This window comes from Punica granatum, chromosome 8 (genome assembly GCF_007655135.1).
Source record: "Punica granatum isolate Tunisia-2019 chromosome 8, ASM765513v2, whole genome shotgun sequence".
Lineage (NCBI taxonomy): Eukaryota > Viridiplantae > Streptophyta > Magnoliopsida > Myrtales > Lythraceae > Punica > Punica granatum.
Genome location: NC_045134.1, coordinates 8,703,581 through 8,729,019, shown reverse-complemented (window position 1 = coordinate 8,729,019; position 25,439 = coordinate 8,703,581). Strand labels below are relative to the sequence as shown.

General features: G+C 30.2%; 1 protein-coding gene and 1 long non-coding RNA gene across 2 annotated transcripts; both read right to left on the bottom strand.

Annotated features, from left to right (window-relative positions):
- Nucleotides 1-10,110: 10,110 nt before the first annotated feature.
- LOC116188954 (probable WRKY transcription factor 40) lies at nt 10,111-13,317 on the bottom strand. Its single transcript, XM_031518409.1, has 4 exons — nt 13,092-13,317; nt 12,644-12,904; nt 12,056-12,172; nt 10,111-10,919 (listed from the first exon to the last, which is right to left on the bottom strand). Exons 1-4 carry the CDS (start codon nt 13,122-13,124, stop codon nt 10,566-10,568), a joined length of 765 nt encoding a protein of 254 aa, XP_031374269.1. The 5' UTR covers nt 13,125-13,317; the 3' UTR covers nt 10,111-10,565.
- An 11,148-nt stretch (nt 13,318-24,465) lies between these two features.
- LOC116187368 lies at nt 24,466-25,439 on the bottom strand. Its single transcript, XR_004152037.1, has 2 exons — nt 25,164-25,439; nt 24,466-24,641 (listed from the first exon to the last, which is right to left on the bottom strand). It is a non-coding gene; the product is annotated as an uncharacterized LOC116187368 (long non-coding RNA).

Here is a 25,439-nt window from a genome sequence, read left to right as displayed (position 1 = left end):
AGCACAGGTTATCCAATCTAGCTAGTTTTAGCAAAAACCGGATGGAATCGACATCGGCCGAGGCTTAGTAGGGATCTAGGCTTAGTAAGGGTAATGGACCAAGGCCCCTCATTTCAGCCTTATTATCCGAAAAGTATAATTTTTCCATCAATAATAATTGAAAAAGAGTAATGAACATCGCATTTATTCTTTTTTTTCCTTTAATGGGTAACTTCACATTTATTGAGGAAAATTTGAAAATGACTCAAAATCTTTTTATAAGGGCCGGGGCAGGGTTTCCTGGGCTTGAACCCAATTTTTCTGGGCAGGAACTGGAAAATTGGAAAATGGCTCAATTTTTTTAATCGGACTGGTCGAAAATAAGTGAAAATTTTAAAATCATGTTAATCCCATAGTTCAGGAGAATATATTCAATTTAAAGCTACCAAAAAATGGTAATTATTCACAGACCTGATCGAAAAATGATACATGGCATGTTGTGTTGTTGTTATCGGTGAGATGACATGGAAGATAAAGTGGTAGTTATTATTGAATAGGAAATGCATTATTCTGAAAATAACAAGCGAACTCCCTGAAATGAAGTATTCCATTGCATTATGCTTCATTTCTCTAAGTCTACTGTCTCTTTTCTTCAAGAAATTTCCTTTCAATTTCGGTGAATTTCGGTTTTTGATATAACTTATCTTGTACATTGCTCGAATCTATGGCATGTCAACTTAAAAGCTGGAACCATAATGCATGCCCGTTTGAATCTCTAATAATTGAATAAATTTGTCCTTTTTTTTAAGATCACTAATAGAGGAGATTATACGAAATCATAAAATACCATGTACATATGCCTAAAATACAACATAAATAAATGGTATGCTATGATTTCATACCGTCTCCTCTATCAATCACAAAATATTTTTGACCTATTCGCTAAAACTAATTTTTATTTGGACATCGGCTCAGCTCTTGCCAAAAGGTACTTCCACCGAATTTTAAACATCTGTATTTATTATTGTTTTGTTTGTTTATGTGACTTTTTCCTGTCCCTTGAATCTCATCAAGAACTAAAATTTTAGATATAACATCTATATTTGAATAATTGTGGATACACATTACGCGCATACTATAACAGAACTTGTACATTTATAAATTGTTTGCCTGGTAGGGCATCATGGAATACATTTATTAAAAGAAATCACAAAATCAGGGCAATTTTATTATTATTATTATATATATATATATATATATGATTTCTAACACAACACTTCACAACCATTAATGTTGGCCGGCCGGCGGCAAAATCAGCATATATCCAATATATTGAACTTCAAAAGTGCATTTTTCAAATTTAAATTGATCACAAACAATCAAATGTGTACTTATTCTCTCTATTGACCCTTAAAGGAAATCATCCATATAGAAGGCCAAATTAGGGCGGTCGAAAAGGCCCAAGGTCCTCTGTCTTTTGAATATCCACTGAAGTTTCTTTTGTCTTTGGCAGTGCTCGATCAGAATTTTCCTTTTCTTCTGCTAATTTGATATCTATCTATCTATCTATCTATCTATCTATCTATCTATCTATCTATCTATCTATATCTATATCCATCTATATTATCATTTTATATAATATAAAGAGCTGTGGTGGGTTCGGCCAAATGGCCTCAGAACGCCCGAATTATTGAATGGAATTTTTGAGTTTTCTTACTTTTTATATTAATATTTTTTTTAAAATGATTTTTTAAAAAAAATTAAAAGATATGGTATGATAAAATCAGATTTTATCCTTTTTAATTTTTAAATTTTTATGATAAATTTTTATAAAAACTGTTTTTAAAAATTTTAAAAGATATTTTTTAAAAACTCAAGTAAAACATAATATTTTGTAATTTCAGATAAGATATTGTTGATTATGCAATATTTAATTTAATAAATCATGATATTTGAATTGCAAAAGTAAAAATAACATCTTTTATAAGATATCGACATAAAGGAGTATTTGTTGAAATTTAGAAAATTTTATTATCTGTATAATATTTGATAATTTTGAATTTTTTGTTTAAGATAAATATTTAACATCTAATCACATAAATATTAGTACTAAAATAAGTATATATTAAGATATGTTTTAATATAATATAAATGTATTAGCATATATATTTCTTTTAATAATATATAGTCGTGCGATTATCTCTCATATAGCTAATATTTTAATATTAAAATTGAATGAATATTCTTTATTAGATATTGATATAATAGAATATTTTTGAAAATTTATAGAAGATTTTACCATCTATATAATATTTTATAATCGTGAATTTTTAATTTAGGATAAAATTAATATATTATCAAATCGATATTAATATAATATTAAAATAAATAACTATATATTTTACTTACTTTATTGGTAAAATTCAGTTAATATCAGTGATGTATATCCAATATAACATATTTTTATTGATTGCAAATTACTATTTATATTAATAACTACATAATTTTTTTTGTAGGAATAACTAATAAGTATAAACTTTTACTTACTTTATTGTTTGAAATAACCATATATATGATATATAATCCAATTGATAGAAAGAAAAAAGGCCGTGTTCTAACATATGCAATGAACGAGTTTCCCGACTAGTATATATGAAATCAGGATAAATGTGAGCCCCACCAGATAGCCTCAGAACGCTCCTTTTTCGAATGAAATTTTCTTGAATTTTTAAATTTTTAAAATTTTTAAAATTTTAAATCATTAAAAAGTATCTAAAATATATTTATCTTTTATGATTTGGGGTGACATGTACCTACAAGTGAAAGAAAGTCTATGAAAATATATCTATATATTATATCTACATATAATATACGTATTATACATTTTTTTGGGTTCAACATTAAATATTTTTGTGAAAATATTTTTATATATTGTATATATGTATAATATGTATTATACATGTGTTTTTTTGGTCGACAGTTAAAGGGGAAATAGCCTAAAAAATCAATTACTTTCATAAAATTTCCCGATCTACCAATTTTTAAAATTTTGACCTGAAAAATCACAACGTTTACTTCCATTTCCCTCATTTACCAATTCGTTAATTGAGCCGTCAAAATTGTTAAAGTGGCCATTAAAGACGCTAATGTGACAGACGGTTGCCTGCGTTGATGATATGCCACAAACTTTTTATCCTAACAAATCACATAGTTTGTTTTTTTTCCCTCATCTACCAAAATATCAATAACTTTAAAAACTCACATAGTTTGTTTATGTTACATCATCTACCAAAATATGGCTTCTTTCAAAAATCACATCTACTAAAATATAACTTCTTTGAATGATTATAAATTTGACTTAGGGGCTTATATATATGTATGTTGATTTGAATATTAAAAGAATTTTTAACAGAAAATAAGTGTTATAACAATTACAAATTTGTCATGGTCAAATCAAAAGAATATTCACATCTGCTATCACATTAAGTAATATAGGAACTTAGACATACTATACAATAAATACAATAACCATATTAAAATAATCATTCCAACAGATCTTGTGCACACTGATATCTATAAAATTTAGGGATGATTATTTAGCGTGGTTGGACTTGTTGGAAATTGGGACCGATTACTTTAACAAGGTTCAAGTTATTTTTGGCATAGTTCATGTAGATATAGATTTCTAAAACCTATTATTATTAAATTTTGATAATGTAGATATAAAATGATGAAGATAGAAATTCATCATATCTACATTATCAAAATTTAACTCCTAGACTACAAACACAAAATTGAAAAATCCTAAAATTCTAAAAAGTTTATGTACGAGAAAAAAGTAAATAGTTGAAGAACTCACCTCTAAAAATCTAACTGTTGATGTACCTAAAATTAAACTATTTGCATGCAAGAAAATAACAATCGATCTCAGATATATGTATCTATATGTTTTAAAAATAAAACTAAAATTCCTTTTTCTAAAAAATTTAAAAAATCGAGAAAATAAAAATCGATTTCACAAATATATATTTACTTATTTTTAAAAATTAAAAATTAAAAAAAAAGTCATAAAATCAATAAAATAGTGAACGATTCCACAAATCTATATCTATGTATTTCTAAAAATTTAAAATTTTATTTTTTGGAAAAAATCAAAAGATCGAGAAAATTCCATTTAGAAACGAACCATTCTGGGATTTTCCGGCCCAACCCACTTTATCTTGCTTTTATAAATAACAGATAGGAACTTAAACATATTATACTGCAAAGACAATAATCATGATAAAATAACCATTCCAACAGGACTTGTGTCCAACAAGTTGAATCATGCTAAAATTTTATAGATGTTTATGGGCACAAATTCTGTTGTAATGGTTATTGTCTTTGCAGTATAAAATATTTAAGTTCCTATATTACTTAATGTGATAACAGATATGAATATTATTTTGATTTGCATATGGCAAACTTGTAATTGTTTTAACACTTCTTTTCCAGTTAAAATTCTTTTTAACATTCAAATCAACATACATATCTATAAGTCCCTAATTCAAACTTAGAATCATTCAAAGAAGACATATTTTGGTAAATGTGATTTTTAAAAGAAGCTATATTTTGGTAGATAAGGGAGTATAAGTAACCTATGTGATTTTTAAAGTTATTGATATTTTGGTAGATGAGAGAAAAATTATTGATATTTTGGTAGATGAGGGAAAAAGAAAAAGCAAACTATGTGATTTTTTGTAAAATCCGAAAAATTTATTACGATAAAATTCGATAATTACACATGAATTTCCTTACATATAAAGGATATAAAAAAATTACAAATTCGATTGGACGAGTAAAATCCCAATAAAATGCTACGAACCACCGCCACTTTTAACCTGAAAAACACTGAGAATATATTTGGGGGTGAGCTTGACGCCCAATGAGTAACCACAATCTAAACTAACCGGATCATAGCATAGGTTTAATAATATCATAAAAAATATCATCGAGACTTCCAGAACTCAGATCATTCCTGTGCCCCTTTCCAGCTTCCGACCACAGTGGCGGCTCCACACTGGCAGCCTCTCTGCTCCAGGCAGCCCTTTCCTACTGCTCGGCTTATGACTGGTTCAGGGCGCTACAGGACTCACCGACTCCTATCAATCTCATTTACCCAACTCAATACCTCACTTTTCATTTCCAAATATCATAATCGATTATATAAAAATACATGCATGATCCGTGACATTGACATGGACATGACAATACAGTTCTAAAAATATCGACATAATGATAATAAAAAGTACTAGTTTAAGAATAGGTTACTCACCGTGAAGTCACCCGAACATCAAACCTCGAAAACCGATCATTTCCTATTTTTCCATTTTCCCTCTCAGCCATTCAATCTCTCTGTGGCTCTCTCGTGATGTTGAAATTTTGCAAATGGAATGGAGAATGGCCGAGATGGGGATTTGCAAATTTAAAGAAGTGGTGAGGTGGTGGAAATGGATCAAGAGGGATATGTGGCACTTTAAAATTGGATGAGCTAATAACAATAAAACGGATGATGACACATAGAAAGTTAAACATCAAATCTATCTCATTAATCTTAATGATAAATACAAGCTAATTCTTTTAAATTGAAATATGTAATAAATTCCTATGTCTTCAAATAATATTTTTCATGAAACAATATCTTTACAAAATCATATGATATAAGGAAATTTGGGATGTTATATTTTTTATGTTAAAATGTTTGTGGCATGCCATCTACGTACGCAACCGTCTGTCACATTAGCGCCGTTAATGGTCACGTTAGCAGTTTTGACAGCCCAATTAATGGATTGGTAGGACAAGAAAATGGATGTAAACGTAATGATTTTTCATGTCAAAATTTAAAAAATTGGTAGATGGGGAATTTCATGATAGTAATTTATTTTTCAGGCTATTTCCTCATGGTTAAATATATTTTATATATACATGTCTAAATGGTTCCTTGAGGAAAATTTCTTTCACCATATCGTTGACCAATTAATTTTTTATTCCCAATCTACATGATGAGTTTTTCTTTTTTGGTCGCAAAATAAATGATATTTTCTTTTCAAAAAATAGATTACATCATATAATTAATAGATATCTAAGTGATATTTGATTTTAAAAAACAAATGAGATTATATTTTCTTCTAAATTCTGTATAATACGTTATAAATAGGAAGCACCGTCCACATAAATAGTACATCTTCCACTAAAGGTAAGCTCTCAAAATGCATATCTACCACAAACATCACTAGACATAAGCTCTCAAAAAATATCTCTACCGCGCAAGCGCAAGGTGAGGTAGAATTTTTGCTTTTTATTATTTCACTTCAAATTTTCGATCTCAAGAGTATGAAAATCATTATCAACCAATCTCATCTTTTCTCTTTTTTTCTTTTTCTGTGTATCTACTTATGTTCTTATGAAAAATTCGTTTTCATTAAATCTCACTCTTTGTCCTATGTATGAAGATGTTGTGCTTAGAATTTTTTTCTTGTTACATATTAAAATTGAAGGTAAGTTTTTTTAAAAAATTATCTTTCATTAGATGTGAAGGTGAGTTTTTCAATAAGTTGTTTTTCTTTTTATCACTTATGTATGACTAATAACTTTAAATATCTGGATTGCTACATGAAATTTTGTGAAATTTTTTGTTTATTTGATTATATATATATCACATCAAAATTCAAAATAAAGAATGTTGCTATGTATGCGCATTAGAAGGATTTTTTTTATACTTCTTGAATATAGGTATTTTCATATCTTATTCGTCAATTTGAATTACCATTAGTCATATGTTTAATAATATATTTTTAAATTATTATGATTTTTAAACAATTAAAAAACTTAAATCATTTAATGTTTTTTTTTCCAATGCAACACATGGGCTCCACGACTGATATATATGAAAGTGAGAACATGGTAGTCCCAGCTAGATGGCCTCAAAATGTTATGTTTTGAAATGAAATTTTCTCGATCTTTATGTTTAAAAAAATGAATTTTTATAAAATAAATAGATATAAATTTGTGAGACGGTTCTTATTTTTTTTAGTTTTTAATATTTATGCTTTCTTTAAAAGTATCTCTTAATTTTTAAAAGATATAAATTTTAGATTTGTCGGACTTGTCCGTATTTTTACAAATTTTAAGCTTTTCTAAATGAGTTTTCAATTTTTTAAAACAAATAGATATAGATTTATGGGATTGGGTCATTTTTATTTTTAATATTTTGAATTCTAATTATTTTATGAAAAAGATCTAGATAAATCAAATCATGTAAATTGCTTTTCAAAACAAAATAGTTCATATTTGCAAAGATATAATCTGTTGTATAATATATATTTGCCTTTTAAAAAGCAAATCATATAATATTTTTTTAGATATAGTTCTGATGTGTTATTTACATTATATATTATGTATGATATGTTATAAATAAGGAAGGCATCACGCATAAACTGTGACTAATATGTCTCGAAAAGGTTTTTCAATTTATGCACGTACGCATGCGAGTTTATTTTGTTACGCCCATAATTAGACTTCTGAAGGCGTGAGTTCTTCGACTTTTGATTTTTTCTCACACATAAGCTTTTGTAGAATTTTTGGGTTCTCTAATTTTTGCTTTTTATTTTTCAAACATAAAATTTTATAAAATCTTAGAATTGTCTAATTTTATGTAATATTACGTCATATCCCGTGCTACTCACGAACTACACGACTAGATATTATAGATAATAAGGTTGGATTTAGTGTTGTGATTGCAGCGATCCTTTTTTTTTGCCACTATTTTAGCAATCTAATATATAACATATACTAGTCGTGAAGCCCATGCGTTGTACGGAATACTTTCAACAATTTGAAATAAAATTATAATTAAAAAGAAAAATTGCTTGGAGAATCAAAAGTGAAACAAAAATAATGAAATCAACAAATAACATTCGTGTTTAGTGGCAAAAGAACTTACTTTTTGAAAGCTTGTGTATATGGATAGCAATACATTTTGAGATATGAAACTCACTTCGCCAATCTTAAAAAAGCATATGAAAAAAGCAAAAACATTAGAGAAAAATAAAACAATGAAAATTTTCAATAAAAATGTGAGAAAAATCAAAGAACAAATTTAATCAACTCACTTATATTTAGAGAGACAATTTTGAGTGCTCGCGTCTAGTTGTAGACTTATTCTTTGAGAGTTAGATATAGTCATATTTTATATATATGATAATTCATATTTATAACTATCATACAAAATATAGATATAATATAATCTGATTTATTTTCTCTTTTTGGATGAACAAATCTGATTTATTTTTTGAAAAGAAAATATAATTTATATATCTATCTATAAATATTATCTAATCTATTTTTAAAAATAGATATATGCAAAAACATATAATTCATATATATTCTTTCATACAATATATATACGAAAGGTTGTCCACATAATCATATATAATAATATATAAAATTATTTTGATATTAATTTTTATTTTAAAAAATTTGAGATTATTAAATAATATCTATACATAAAATAAAATCTTCTCATTTACTTCAAATACATTATATTATATAGGTCATAAAAATTAAAGAAATCAAAAACTGGATTTTATGATGAGATATCTACAAAAAAGATATTTTTTATTGAAAATATTCCGAAAATAAAAAATTCAAAAAATCTAGAAAATTTCGTATACATCTATAAAATATTATCTAATCTATTTTAAAAATATATATCTATAAAATAATGTATTTCATATATACTTTTTTTATTATATATACTAAAGTTGTCCACATAACCATATATTAATATATCTATATTATGTATGAATATATAATAATATATACTTATTTTGATGTTAATATTTATGTGATGAAATATTATTTTTTATTAGAAATTCAAGATTATTAAATAGTATATAGATTATAAAAAAATTGAAGAAATCATATTCTATGATGAAATATCTTTTCAAAAATATATTTTTATTAAAAATAATTTTGAAAATTCAAAAATATTAAAAAAAACCTAGAAAGTTGCATTTAGAAAATTCATATTGCATTCAATGGAGACCACCGTATTATTCAAAAGATTTTATCGTATATTCAATTTTATCAAATGGAATCTTATTTCAAAAGATTTTGTTGCTCATTTTATAATTGAGTATAATTTAAAATTTTAAAAAACCAAAAAAAATCTCATTTAGAAATGGAGCGTTTTAAGATCATCTGGAACGAAATATTAACTTTCATATTAAAAAATTAAAGATTATTAAATAATAAATAAATTATAAAAATTAAAGTTTATTAAATAATATATAAATTATAAAAATTAAAGAATTCAAAAAATTAGCTTTTATGATGGAATATCTTTAAAAAATACTTTTTATTAAAACTTATTATAAAATTTTAAAAAAATTAAAAAATCCAGAAATTTCATATTGCCATTAATTGGAGATCATTGTAGTATTCAAAATATTTTATGGTATTTTCGATTCTTCTAAATGGAATTTTATCTCAGAAGATTTTGTTATTAATTTTATAATCAAAGATAATTTTAAAACTTTTTAAAAATAAAAACACCGAGAAAATTTCATTCAGAATTAGAGTGTTCTGATGCCATTTAGCTGAGTCCACCTCATATATTGTTTTCATATATATATATATATATATATATATATATATATATATTGACATCTTATCAGGCCACATTTTGCAGTAATGGGCCGCAATTTTGAGATACCTTAATTACCATCTTCGAGGTTTTTTCCTATATGTAAAAAGATGATTCCTTATCTTATGGATAAGATAAGAAATTTTCTTTTTCTTTGTATACAATGGAGGTCAATGAATTTAGTACAAGGAAGGAGAAATCAAATTAGAGGAACACGGATAATTTCACTGGTGAAAATTGACCCTATAGCCTATCGATTTCTAGGGGAAGGCATACAATATATGTCACAGTACAGTACTATGCCCTCTTTCTCGATAACATAAGAATTTTTTTTTTAAAGAAGGATAGACAAACAAATGAAGTGATTTTAGGACCTCGACGCACTCATTCAGATTTCGTGTTTCTAACTTTTATTTACTATGTATAATGAAAAAAAGATACGTCTATAACTTCTACTATATCAATTATGCACTGTTTTAATTTCCAATTTTGCGACTTACAATATCATGATTAGAGATTACAGTCCATGGCGGTACAGATGTTGGGTCTCGTTACACCATCATGAAAGACCAGATGAAGTGCATGTCTCCTCCGATATGCCAAGAACACACCATCTATATGACAATGCAATGCCTACAGGTACATTCCACCCGCATAAATAGAACCATGGCAACACGATTTCATGTCGCCCGAGACCCCTTCCATTTGTAGTGTCAAAGAGAGGGAGCGAAGGTGGTTTACAGTGCTAGAGCTCTTGCTTACGTATGACAAAGAATAGCTTTTAGCACTTTTACATCAATGCTATAAGAACAGGCAAGAATGGGCCAGCCAGCTGCAAAGTACGTAGTTACCCACAATATAAATCCGATAGAACAAGAAAAATTAAATTTATGATGTTGTGCTACATATCACTTCGATAACGAAGCTTGCACGCCACTGCAGCAGCTAAATCTGTCGTAAAGTTAGGATCCTTTACTAAAGAAGACACATATTCTTCAATTGTGTCATAACTGCTGCTACCATCAATAATGGACTCGGTGAGACCCTTCAACGATGCCGCGTTGTGTGAATTGCGTACGGGGAGACTGAGTTCTTGGTCTTGACTTATCCCTAACCCTAACCCCAGGTGGGTTGTCGAATATATATGTGGTGAATTAGATGAATTAAGGCGTTGGAAGGCACCATCAAGATTGTGGTTGTGTTGTCCTTCGTAAGTGGCCACAAGAAAGGAAATGTCTTCTTTGCACCTTTGCACCTAAAAGAAACAAATTAAATCAGAAAGAATAAAAAAAAGGATTAAACTACTGGGACTGTGAATTTGTATATATACACTTGTCCAAACGAAACCTTATGGGTGAGATTTTTTTAAGTTATGTGGGGATTTGGTTTCGGAGTTGAGTTATCACTCTATTCCATTCCATCAAATGGAGACAAAATAATTGAGAAAATTTATTATTAAAAATTAATTGTGTTAATGGTTGAGAAAAAGTATGTGATAGAATTTATTAAAAAAATAAATAAAAACAAAACAAGAATAATTAAGATAATTTAATATTAAAAAATTAGTTGTAATAATGGTTAAGAAAAAATATGTAAGAGAATTATTATTAAATTGAAGAAAAAGATTTAAAAAAAGTAATGATTATATTATTGAATTGAGGGGAGGGAAGAGTAGGGTGGAATGGAATAGAATTATTATTATTGAACCAAACAGCAATTAGCTCCTCCAATTTTATATGGCAGATAGACAAAAATTCATCATACACGTATGCAAAGTCTTGTATTAAAAATGATATTTTTTATATTAAAAATGATTAATTACCACAATAAGCGTCTACTCTTAAAAATTAATTTGTCTATCAAAAAAATGTGTAGCGCAATGACAACGCCCTCGCCTGTAATTAAGAGGATTCATGTTCAATACTCTGTGAAATTACATGTGTCCCTTTATTATTATGATTTTTATTTCATTGTACCAGACTGACAGGTTATATCACGGGCCTCTCTTAGTAACCCAAAAAAGAGATTATTTTTATTAGATGATTGAGTTATTTATTACTTATTATTTAAACAATAAAGCAGTAGAATAATATTTCTAATAACGCATATTAAATTTTACGCGGTAGTTATTTGTTTGAAACATATGTGTTAGCACGGATTTTTCTTTAATTGTTTAGCAAATTCCGCGTCCCTTGAATCTGAATCCTAGTCCTGCTCGTCTTTCATATCGGAAGAGTTTAATTATATCCAAACTCTAGAAAAGTTACTGACATTGAATGGCATTGTTCATGCTCATATAGGTTTATACCTCCGAATTAGAAAATAAACTAAGAAAGCAAAATATAATAACTTAGGAATAATAACTTAGGAATCATATTATTAATAATATACCTTCTTTTTAACTGGGCACCCAGGAGCAGTAGAACACCTGTAATAAGCTCGAGGAGAGGGGCTGTCTTTCATCACCTTCTGCCCATATTTTCTCCATTGATATCTGTCTTTCACAACCTTAGAAAATATATTGAAAAAAAAAGCATTTCTTTAGTTACAGATAAAGAAAAAATACGTGTATATATGTGTGTCCGTGAAAATCATCATTAGAAAAAATAAGAAAATGAACCATCAAATTGTATTAGTAATTTTAAAATTTAGTCCGATCGATGCTTCATGTACGTTTTTGCCTATTTAAACTTTAAACTTTTGAATACATTGGCAATGGATTTTTTTTTGGGGTAAATTGGCAAGTGGATTTAGTTAAAAGAAAACGCACGTGCATATATGTAAATATATGTAATTATGAAAATTATGATTAGGTGTAGGCTTAATTGAATATTCAACTAGAGCTACCACAGCACAAACATATCAGTTTTCTTGTTTATTTTATACGATTTAATAATATTAGCTTTGTCGATCATATTACTAGGGGAATTGATATTATCATGTCGATTGAATATTTACTCTTTTAATTGAAGGACTTACTAGGCTTTGATCATCTAAGGCAGTCTTGACAAAGATTTGTGATGCCTCGGCTAATCGAACTTCGACAACCTTGGATTTCTTCTTATGATCTTCTCGTGATCCTCCTAATGTTTCTGTCCCAACCTTCTGATCATCCAACTTTATCGTCTCATGAAGATAGGAATCAAGAACTTCGCATTTGCTTTTCATGCCCTCGAGCATCGATCTAAGAGCTTCGTTCTCCTTCTTCAGACGCTTCACTTCAGCTCGGAGTACATTCACCTGAAAACAATAACCATGTAATTAATTAACTGATCATGAACATTCTTATACTCGCAAATAAATGCTATGGTACAAGTCCTCTTCATGCTATGAATATCAACGATAAACTACATATATCTGCAGTTGCGCCCGAAAAAACTCTTTAGTAAATATTAAGAGCCACAAGATAATCAAATTAAGCAGTAACCTGTATTTCCTCTTCCGCTGCATTAATGTCCATTATGCTGATTATAAAACATATAATCGCGCCCTGTCGACGAGTTGATGATAAGGAGATGATTGGAAAGGGTCTCTCGCTTGCATGAGCAATGATCTACTTATATAAATTATATGTATGTAAATGTAACCTGAAGATTCGAGGGATAGCAAGACTTGGGAAGTCAGGACCGACAGAGAGGAAAAGAAGACCAATACTAACGCTGGCGGCTGCTTTATCTGAACCGTGCGGACTAGGGAGACAGATGAAGAGAATAAATGCGTTGAAGTCAAAGACACGTGAGTTGGAAAAAAAACAACCTCAAACCCACTAGTGGGGTTCTTTTTTTTTTTCCTTTTTTTTTATTAAAGTACAACATGATGTTTGAGTGAAAAGAATCTCTCAATCGTTTTTTGGTAACCGAAAAGTAATAATAATATAGAAAACGTACGTAACATGACTTACGTCAACGTTGTTATGTAACACTATTAGTGCATGTATAGCCAGAGATGGGCCTGGGGCTGAGTAGGTAGTCGTCTCCCATTAAAATTTAACATTGTAAAGAAAAATTATATATTTTACTTAGATTATTTATAAAAATGCATTTGTTCGTCCCCCTTAACTTTAAAAATTGACATTCTTATTTACCCATTGAAAACTTGCCTCCTTGAACAAAATCTTGCGTCCGTTCTAGTATGTACCGTTGCTTGTTTTACATCCTTTGGAAAACTATATATATTGTTTTGTGGAACGGTTCCGATCTCTTGAGAACCCATTGGATTGGAGGGAGTGAGCTCCTTTGTTAAATACAAGGGCCTCATTGGACAGTTTTTTCGAATGAAAGAGTCTCACCAGAATCATACAATTATTTTCAGATGCTTTAATTTCAATATATGCATGCATGATCTCCAACGTGTTGGAGAGGGCAAACTGTTAATTGGTTAGATTCATGAACAAGTGGAGATTGGAAAAGTTGACTCGGAGTTTGAACCCTGGATATATGGATTAGGTCAATCAAGAGGCGAACCTGTACTATATATGTGTTGAATTACATACGAGATGACCTACTTTGACCAAGTCGTCAATTACAAAACAAGGATTTCTCAGTGAAAACCTGTGGTTAAGAATACGGTTTCATTTTTCATTAGTTTCCAAGGGCCCCGTTTGGATTCACAGTACATTAATTTTAACTTTAACTTTAATAACTCAATATACTACACAATAAAAATACACATTTCTCAATTCAAAAATTTTAACTTTAACTTTAACTTAATACACTACACAACAAAAACACACGTTTCCCAAGTCAAATTTATAACCACATCTCATTTGTCCTTTTCCACAATCAAAATCAAAATCAAAATTAAAGTAACTTTAACTATAAATCCAAACGGCCCTGATTTTCATAAAAGAATATAGGAATATTATGCACTTTTTTTTTCGTTGAATAAAATATTTCATTAATGAGAAGTAGAAATTACAAAAGATAAGGGATCTGGGTTTGGGTACCCTTCAACAGTACATAGTGAATGAAAATTTGACATTGAACCAAATTGGCCCAAGGCATGAGGAAAAGTATTGCCAGTCCCATGAACATAACCAATCCGGGAATATTATGCACTTGCACTACAAGAATTTTCCGATTTTCAAATGGAAGGGCGAGTTGGAAGATCATGGAGATTATATCGGAAATCACATAGATGAATTTTCGACAGGAATTTTTTTCCGCCCTGGCAGAAAATTCCACTAGCTTTTCGATGGATGCAATTGCATCCATGTATATTTGACACCCATTATACTAGTAGTAAATGAAGAAAAGAGAATATATAAAGGGGTGTAGAAAATCACGTTGTATATAATGGATTCACGACAATTAAACGTAATTTTTTTAGTATTAGGTTGTGGACGACTATCAATTCATCTTTGGTCTCCATAAACGGGAGAACAAATAATTAATTCTACAATATACGAAAGTCGGAGAGCCATACAAAAAATCACTACAATACCACTTTTTTTTGAAAATCTAAACTTGTAATTGATTATATCATTAATGAAATGATGATAATTCTTAATTATTATATTGAGAGAATATAAAAGCTTCTCGATTCTTAAATATTTTTAAGAAAAATATATAAAATTTTACCAATTCATATATAAATATTAAAAATGATAAGTAGAACAAGTAAATTGTGGGCTTCTTATCACGAGTAAAGGAAATTGATCAAACGAAAGTGAAAACGTGAATAAGTGAATTTTCGAAGCATAAAAGACTTCATTAGATATCGGTCCGTGTAGAGTTGGGAACTTTTACCGTACTAAGTGGATACTATATCAAACAGTCCATCTGCCGTTTGATTGGCCTGCTTTGTTTGGTAAAGGCTGGTAAACCCAATCCAATCCAATAATTGGAAACGGGTGAAATACCGGTAGAATTTTCTGTGGAAAGGAATTCCTTCTCGGGGTTTAAAGTTGATTGACTGGCTACTATATGTTAATCCACTTTGGAGTCTTGGGCTGATATAACGACTTCAAAGTTAAAACAGTTGAATTTTATTTAATTTGGTCTAAAGTATGTATTATGTATTATTTGATTAATTGGCCCAATTAAATGGTCTAATTGAGTTTTCAGGTAATGGGTTTTAGTGATAATAGTGAATTTACGCGTGCGTTGCACGTGAAACCTTTTTTGATAAGGTTACAATGTATAATATTTGAACGACAAAATATATAAGAAAACTCTTTTTAAATATATATATATATATATAAATTATAAGTAAATTAATAGTATCTCCTTTTGAATGGATTTGTTATCATTTCTAGTCAGAAATTTGTTCTTACTTTAATTTATAAATAAATAAAATAAAAAATAGTTAACAATATCCATGGGGTTGATGACCCAAAAAAGTTAAAAAAAATTGGCCTTTTTATTATTTCTAGCACGTATTTTTTTTATTGGAAAAATTACAAATTATGAATTTCCTATCACATCTAGCGTAACATTACTTTCCTAACAATTTTAACAGGTTTTTCTAACATGGCACTAACATTGTAGACTTGACACACATAAATCTATTAAGTGGACCCCATTGTTATTTAAATATTAAATTAAAAATAAAAATTATTAAAGGAAACTAATAATATTCACAAAAAATATTCTTTAATTTTGTAATAAATAAATAATATTAAACTCAATGGAAACATATATATGTATATATAATAACAATAGTATTTACATATGTGTAACATAAAAAATTATATACAAAATTAACATGCTAATGACAAATCACTATATCTAAATATATGTATCAATTTTTGTATAATTTTATGAAATTATCCCCATTATTTTTTACTCTATTGAAACTGAAAGCAAGAATAAAATTATAAAATTGCTTAAAATTTAAACTAATATATCTTATCTCGCTCCTCCATCAATTCACACGCGGTCATCTTCTACTCTATTTTTTGCTTATTTCTCTTCAACCCCCACTCTATCTTTGTTTCAACCTAAGTTATTTTTCTTTTCTTTCACTAAAAAATTATATTTTTCAACTTTCATCACAATATTTTTTTAATAATAGCACAACTACGTAGAATTACAAATGGTATATAATGATGAAAATACAAAGGCAATGTTTTAAATATGTTTTTTTTCATATTACACGTAGCACTGATGCAGAATCTAGTGTATGAATAATAAAAATATGATAAGTATGATTAAAATATTATAAATTATTTTAAAAAAAAATGAAATTAATGCAATTTCAAAATTTTTTATTTCAAGAAAAATTTTCAGTTGATATGTTTTTTGAATTGATCTTTCATTTCAATCGGATATCCTAAAGAAAAAATAGAGAAATGAATTTAAATTTTTAATAATAGTTTACAAAATAATTAATAGAAATATTATTTTTACGAATAGTCTTGCAATGACACCTATAACTCGAAAGTTCAGAAAAATCGGACCCAAATCAATCGAAAAATTCCGAAAATTAAATACCTTAAGGGTCGGGTTTAAGTTTTAAAAAAAGAAAACTGGAAGGAAGTTGATCGGACCCGATTTATTTATACATAAATATATTTTAGTAATTCATATTAGATATTATAATTTACACTTAACAAATAAAATAAAAAAACAAACAATACACTTTAGATCCCACCTAAGTACTAGAGTAAATTTAATTTCAGTTACAAACTAATAAAATGTATTGATAATCGATATTAGATTTACATTGGAAGCAACTTATATCTTTCTATGTACACGCTTACCATTGAGGAGCGAGAACAAATATGTACCTAGAGCTCGTGAATGAGGATATTGACAACATGAGGACTTTAAACTTGTGCAACATTATTAGCAAGTGGTGGTGGCAGGCACTACAATGACAATGAATAAACTGTAGTTGATGTATATGGACATAAGAAAAAGAAGAGAATAAAAATAGAGAGAGAAGAAGAAACATGAGATAAGAGAAAGTTAAATTAAATAAAAAATAAATTAATGATATAGTATCTTTTTTCTTTGAAACTCTTTTACTCTTTCTTTCTTTTTTATTCTCCCAAATATGTACTTTTGTATCCATAAAATCCAATAAAAAATTTGATTGGGACTTTGAAAACAAAATTACCGATAGCATAATGTCTTAAATAATTTTTTAAATAAATTAATATAAATTTTAAAAATTCGTCAAAAAGTATAAATTTTTTAATTACAGGATATATGTCAGTAACTCATTAGAAAATATCCATCTATAAAATAATTTTTCAAGATTCCTAATATAAATTTTGAAAATCCATTGATACAAATGTAAATAGGAAACATGAGAGAGGAACCGTAAACATTGAATGGGGAAGTTATTTCATATTTGATATGATCATCATAGTAAATAATTATGGGAAAGAACATGTTAGTAGCTTTTATAGTAAAAAAGTATGAAAGGGTGTCTTGAAATCGAAAGGTCATGAGAAAAAATAAGTATAAGAAACTTGAAAAAGAATAAAAGGATTATATTCAAAGAAAGAGAATACGGAAAAAAAAATTCCAACGATTAGCAAAGTCAAAGAATAAGAATAATTAAAAGGAGAAGTAATTAAAAACCGAAAGAGAAAATAGAAAAGATACAAATGTAAATAAGAAAGGGAGAGAGAAACCATGAGTGTTAAATGGAGAAGTTATTTCACGTTTGATGCGTTCGTCAAAGTGAATAATTATGAGAAAGAACATGTTAGGTAGTTTTTATAGCGAAGAAGGTATGAAAGGGTACCTTGAAGTCGAAAGGTCATGAGAAAGAATACGTAAAAGTTAATTTATCTATTAAAACGAATGAAAGGATGCCATGCCAATGAAAAGATGTGATGTTTACTAACATTCGTATTATTTCAATAAAGGGTAAAATAATATTATTATTAATTTACCAAGGGCAAAAAGGAAAAAAAAAGTTGAAGATATACTTTGGGAATGGTCGTACTTTGGAAGAGATGTACAAAGTTTAACTCGACTGAGGCAATATATTATAGAACTTGTGAGGCAACGAATATTGAGAATGAGTGATGAATAGAGAGTTGAAAGTGTGTGAGAAAAAGTCATACAAATAAAGCATGCTAAAAGTGTGGGAGTAAAATGTATGAAAAGAAATGTAGAAATTTACGAATGATATGGTATTTTTTGGAATAAAAATTGGGAAATAGGAAATTTTGAAAACAACCACGTGATTCATAGCGATGAAACAAAAAAATATATGAACATGTTAGGACAACAGACATTGAAAACGAATATATGGTGCAAAGAAATTTAGAAATTATAAATCGCTACGAAATAATAATATAACAAACATACATGTGATGAAGGGCTAACTCAATTAAGAGAGAAGCGAGGCAATAAGACGTAGAAAATGAGCAATGAATAGAAACAATCGATTTATATATAGAGTGAAAATGTGCGATCAAAAGTCACGAGCCAGAAAGGTGCGAGTAAAAGTCGTGAGGGTATAAAGGTATTTTTGAAATATTAAAAATTAGAGAAACTTGTCATACTTTTATATATATATATATATATTTAATAAGAGATCTAATGTGCAGATACCAAACGGTGATTTTTTATTTTATGATGGCAAAATTAGAAATTATAATAGCCCTAGGTAGTTAGACACAATTGAGGGACTATGGTCCTTTAAGTCATATGTTAAAATGACAACTCTTCTTAGTCTTCAATAGTCAATGGAGAAGGAGACCCACAGTTATTGCGTATAGACTTGGCAGACAGACTTGGAAGACGACAGACTTGATTCTCAATTTCCGCAATGGATTCTAGGAGTTCAAGAATTTTTTTAAAAAAAATTCAATTCTATGTAGGCAACTTTTTTTATAGGATTATTCATAAAAAAAAAATTGTTTTTATAGGATTCTTTGTAGACAAATTGAAAGGTCAAGTTTGAACACTTGTGCAATTAATCATTGTCGTTCAGTCGTAGAAACTTATAGGCTTACTCTTACTCTTAGAACGCAAATGATTTGTGTAATGTGAAGTAAACCGCGGAAACCACATAGACTTTACACTCTAAAGATGATTAAACTAAATATAATTGGCACTTCTTTATTCGGTATATATCTTGATATTCAAAAGTTTAATGGGTCTTGGCTAATTCAGTAGAGCCGGATTGCCTTATTAATTTTCTACGTCCAAAAGACTCGAATCTGAGACCTTATTAAATGAAACAAACGCCGAACTACTTGAACCAATTCAAATTAATAATATCATTGGCACTTTAACACTACTAGCCTTGAGAGAACTCAGTAATCTCTCACACAAAAACCAAGGAGAAGATGTGAATTAATTTATTATTGTTGTTGTCGTTATTGTTTTCATCATCGTCGTTGTTCTTGTTATTATTGTATAAAAACTAAATTTGGACCAAACAATGGAAGCTTGGACAATCACCTCTTGATTTTCTCATTTTATGACCTTATTAATTTGATTACTATTTCATCTTTGATATGTTACTATGAAATTGAATCGTTCTCCGAATTTCAGTTAAAATCATACTTTTTGAACTAAGAATTGATTTATGAGGTTTTTACCTTTTATTTTTAGGGAAGGGTCCCTTTTGATCCACAATCTTTGGCGTTTTTTGTCATTTTTTTGTTCTAAACCTTTTTTCACACTATATCTTATCGTCAACCTTCTAAATTTGTGTCAGTTTCAAACCTTCGATTAATTTTAGTAAAACTGTAGACTTTTCAACCTTTTTTTATTAAAAACTAATTTCTAAATAAAACTAAAATAAAAATATTAAAAAAAGGAAAGGTAACTACAAGGCTGCGTGCAGGCGAGGAGGAGAGGGTGTCGATTGCCACCACCGTTGAAAGCGGGATCAATTACAATATCGATTCCGGAGAGATGGGGCCCCGCAAGCGGCCATTATAATCAAGATCGTTGACAATTCAGCGGTCGTCGGCACCTCTCCAGGGTAGTGGTGACCTCTGGTGAGGTCCCCACGGCCCAAAGTAAAAAAAAAAATCGATAAAAGGAGGAGAAGAGGATGGGTAAGTGGGCCCCTCCAGCATCCATCACCAACTCCAATGGGGTCGCTAGTGACCTCTATCGGGAGGGTGGTGGTCATCGGCGAGATCTCCACTGTCGAATTCTCCCTCTCAAGCTCCCCCAGCAGGTGCACACTAGTTTTTTTTTCTTTTATCTTTTTTTTTTATAAATTTTATTTAAAAAATAGTTTTTCGGATGGAAAATGTAACACTTTCAAAATGAAAATTAACTAAAGGACTGAAACTCGTACCATGAGAGAAGGTTCAGGACTAAATATAGCTAAAAAAATTGTTTAAGACAAAAACAACAAAAACGTTAAAAGTTGAGAGAGCTGAAAACGAGACTTTTTTTCATTATTTTTCCACCTCATTTTCAACCGAAAATAAAAGAGCTCATAATAATAAAAAGAGTGCTAGGGGAAAGGGAACTCCACGACGAGACAGACATAAAAAATGCTGGGTCACCTCCAATTGGGTCATGGAGCCACAGTAATGAACTACAATAGCTTGTTTCGAAAATGGAGAGAATTGGAGGATAAAAGTCCTAAGAGAACAATGGCTCGAGGGGCAACTGCCGTATAAAATCTTGCCCTCTTATAATCATGCACGTATTTTCTCAATTCTTAGTTGGTAAATTTCTTATGCTCACTCACCTAATTAACTACCAAAATTCATCACTATGAACATTAAGATCTCACCACCACCTACCGGGGAAAAAAAAATCTTACCACCAAAGGTGGTGGTCTAGCCAAGCTTTTTTGTTTTTGTTTTTTTTTTATATTATTCTTGGTAAACTAGAGATTCATTGCAAAAGTAAGCAGGATCTACAATCAGTTTTGGGAAAGAAACTCTCATTACATCCTCAAAAAGTAACGAGTTCAAAACAGATGGAACAGAGTTAAAGATAACTAGACTATCTTGATGATCTCCTTCCAATCGAGCCAAGCTTATTCTCATACAATTTGGAAATCCAATCTCATATTCGAATTTTCTCTACGCATTTGTGTCAAAATATTTATTGAAGTATGCTCTTTGGGCTTAGACTTGCAGAACATTGGCTTCTGCGAACTATATCAGGCCTTTGGTGGTGTTACACTGATAAGACCTGCGATTGCGTGAATTGTTCAGTTATTATAATATGTTCGTAGTTCCGAGAATCCAAATCTTGCATAATGGGGTGGTAAACTCATCACTATACCGCTACACGCCTCTTAATTATCAAAAAAGAAAAAAATATATTTTTTTTGGTATGCACCGTGATGTTCGGAAATTCAATAGGTCTCTGACTAATTCAGTCGAGCCAAGTCAGCCTAGCAAGATGAAATATTCTTCCAGCGTGAATTTTCTCAATTCATAAACTCAAACTCGAGACCTTACTTAAAAGAAATAAATATCGAACTGCTTGAACCAACTACTTTGATAGAAAGTAAAAATATTAGCTAAACCGATTTTTTTCCGGCTAATAATGCTAATTTGTTGACCCCATAAAGATAAAACTGTCTATTACGGGATTTTTTTATCATATTCCATATTTTATGATTTTTCCTTCTTTTCTTCCTTTTATGTACATTAATCATTTATGATACATTATATTCTTGTTAGGATAGTTACAGAGATTTTACTTATTGAACAAGAAGCCTTATACTCCGTATACATGAAGTGAGAGTATCAATCAAGAAATCTTGTGTGTAACGGTTATATATAACGGAGTCCACATGGCAGAATCATAAGACATGTAAAATACCTCGTTTGGTTTTGCAATCTGATTTTAAGATTTTAACTCTAACTTTAATTGTACTCACTACACAACAAAAATTAACTCTTTCAATTCAAAAAGGTGGGCCCCATATATAAACACACATACAACTCTATTATACTCAATTTAATTTTTAATATTAAATTATCTCAACTATTCATTACTTTTTTAACAATTCAACAATTTAACAATACAATCATTACACAATCATCACTTTCTCTTAACGATTCATTACTTTTAATACTTTTTCTCATAATTCAATAACACAATCATTACAACGTAATTAAAATCAAAACTCAACTCTACTTAATTCTAAAACCAAACACATTTGTGATCTTTCTAAAAACCAAGATAAATTAGAATACCTTAGAGAGTTGTGATTTTATCACATGGACTGTTATATATAACCGTTAAATACAAGACTTTCTCATACTGTTTATGTTTTGTCCCCGCTTGCAAGGCCAATCATTTCGAGCATGTTTGGAAACTGAGTTAAACTCAGTTTTACTCAACTCCAAACTTTTTAAAAATTTTAAATGACCAAAATATTTTCAAAATTTTCAATTTTGCCCCACCCATTCTCCCTCCTTCTCCACGTCACTGTTCATCATCTTCCTCCCCCCTCTACCCCACCCTCTCTCTCTCTCTCTTCCTTCTCCACGCTGATCACCGAGCCACAAATCTCACTGGTCGATCCTAGGGTTTTCGATTTCCACTTCATAATCCGAAGATTGATCCTAGGGTTTCTGATTTCCACTTCGTAATTTGAAGATTGAGGCCAAGTTCACCGTTTCCAATGGAAGCCTGACTCCAAGGAACCATTTTTTAACTCAGTTTAAAAAATGGCTTCTGTGTGCTAGAAATGTCATATAATCTAAACTTAAATCATGCAACTGTTTAAAATCCACTTGGCTTATATGGGTTTGGATTTATTTTCACTTAAAAACTCAAACTGATAAGTGTTGGTAGTTCCCAAACCTCATATATACTCTTTCATTTTTTCCATATGAGATTTTATAATTCCCAACACCCGTCCTAACGTGTAATGTGTGGTCTTTTTTTCCCTACACATTGTCACGTGCCCTTAAACACCCGCCCTCAACAATTAACCTCGAGCCGAGCTCATCTTTCGTGCTCGGGCGAGGTGGGACTAATACGTGGCGCACTCTTGGTTGCACTCGAACATACTAGGCCTGGCGTGGTGTTGGTGTCCATGCGTCAATTGTCCTTAAACACCCGCTCTCAAGAACTGACCACGAGCCGAATTCTTCTCTCATGCTCGGGCGATGGGGAATAATACGAGGCATACTCTTAGCTGCACTTGAACATACTAGGTCTGGCATAGTGTTGGTGTTCATGCGCGCGTGTACCCGCGCATGCGCGTAACTTGAACTCTGATACCATATTGAATTTCCTTAGCTTATACGGGTTTGGACTCATTTCCACTTAAAAGCTCAAGCTGATAAATGTTGGTACTCAAGTCTCATATAAATCCATAGTTATTTTTTCATTTTTTCCATGTCGAAGTTTATAATTCCCAACACCTAACCTTACGTGTAACATGTGATCTTTTTTTGTCTACACGTTGTCACGTGTCCTTAAATACCCGCCCTCAATAACTGATCTCGAGCCAAGCTTCATCTTTCGTGCTTGAGCAATGTGAGACTTACACGATGTGCACTCTTGACTACACTCGGACATATTGGGCTTGGCGTGATATGGGTGAGCATACGTGCTTAAGCATGCATATATGTAACATGAGTTCTGATACCATATTGAATTTATATTGAGCTCATACGAGCTCTGTCCTATATCTACTTAAAAACTCAAAAAGTGGTGATTTCCAAATTTCATATAAACACATAGATATTCTTTTATTTTTTCCACGTGGAATTTTATAATTCCCAACAACAACCATTGTCTCAACAAGTGTTATCAGAACCGGACCGGGTATTGAACCGATCAATATATGAGTTCATAGGTTTATGGGATCAATCGAAGGATCGATGGGTCGGACCGCATGTTTAATTATAAATAAATATTTATTTATTATTTTAAAATAATAATATAATATAAAATAAAATAAAATAGTAATAAATATTAGATAGTATGTGTCCAAAAAGTACAATAAAAATCTAAACTGGGTCTTGTTGAAGGGAGCACGGACTGCAGCAGCCTTCGAGGGAGATATGAAGGGAGAGAGGAGCTTCGAGAGAGCGGGTTTGCTTCGTGGGCAGGCGAGAATCGTCCTAGTGGAACAGAGTGGCGAGTCATTGAGAGCTTGAAAGCCCATTAGCTGATATAGCGACTCGATAGCTAAGTTAAGTTTTACAACTTATAAAGTTCAGTCAAGTCCAATACACATCCAAAATTTCCAATCAGTACAAGACATATCACAAACAGAATCACAACCTCAGTGGCAACGAAAAAGAACAGAGAGGGAGATTGAGGTTTGAGGAGTTAAATAGGATGAGAATGAGGAAGAGGGAAAACGGAAAAGGACAGAGAGGGAGATTAAGGTTTGAGGAGTTAAATCTTGAATCTGAAATTGGAAGAAAGACAAAAGTTATCACTGTTATTACATATTAGCAAGTTGGATTGAAAGAGAAAGCGATCTGTAAAGCTAAAATAGAGCAACAGGAAAATCAATCAATACCGAAATTACAAGTGCAGCACATCAATCAATACCCAAATTGCAATAACATAAATCCAGATGTAATATCCAAACAAAATAACATAAACTTGCTGGAAGTTGGAAGCAAAGAGCAAACCTCAAAATGGATTTCGTCCACGAGAGATAAGAAGCAGTGACATAGGACGGCAAAAGAAGAGAGATGAGAAGCAAATCGCGCTGGAGGAAAAGCCGAGAAGAGACAGAAGGAGAAGAGGAAGCTGTTGCGGCTTTGCGAGGTGACTTCGTTTGTCAGTTCGTCTTGGAGATTTCGAGTCTTCGATACTTCAATAGTGAAGATGAAGCCTGCAACAGACAGTTGGTGAAGATGAAGACTAGGTTTTCACTATTTCATTTGGCCTTTTAAGTTTTTTTG

Bases quoted from the DNA above. Each gene is read 5' to 3' on its own strand.
- LOC116188954 (XM_031518409.1), bottom strand. From the start codon at position 13,124: ATGGACATTAATGCAGCGGAAGAGGAAATACAG. The intron at 12,905-13,091 runs GTTACTGCTTAA...TATTGTTTTCAG, and splicing joins CAGCGGAAGAGGAAATACAG to GTGAATGTACTCCGAGCTGA. The intron at 10,920-12,055 runs GTATATTATTAA...TGTTTCTTTTAG, and splicing joins GGTGCCCAGTTAAAAAGAAG to GTGCAAAGGTGCAAAGAAGA.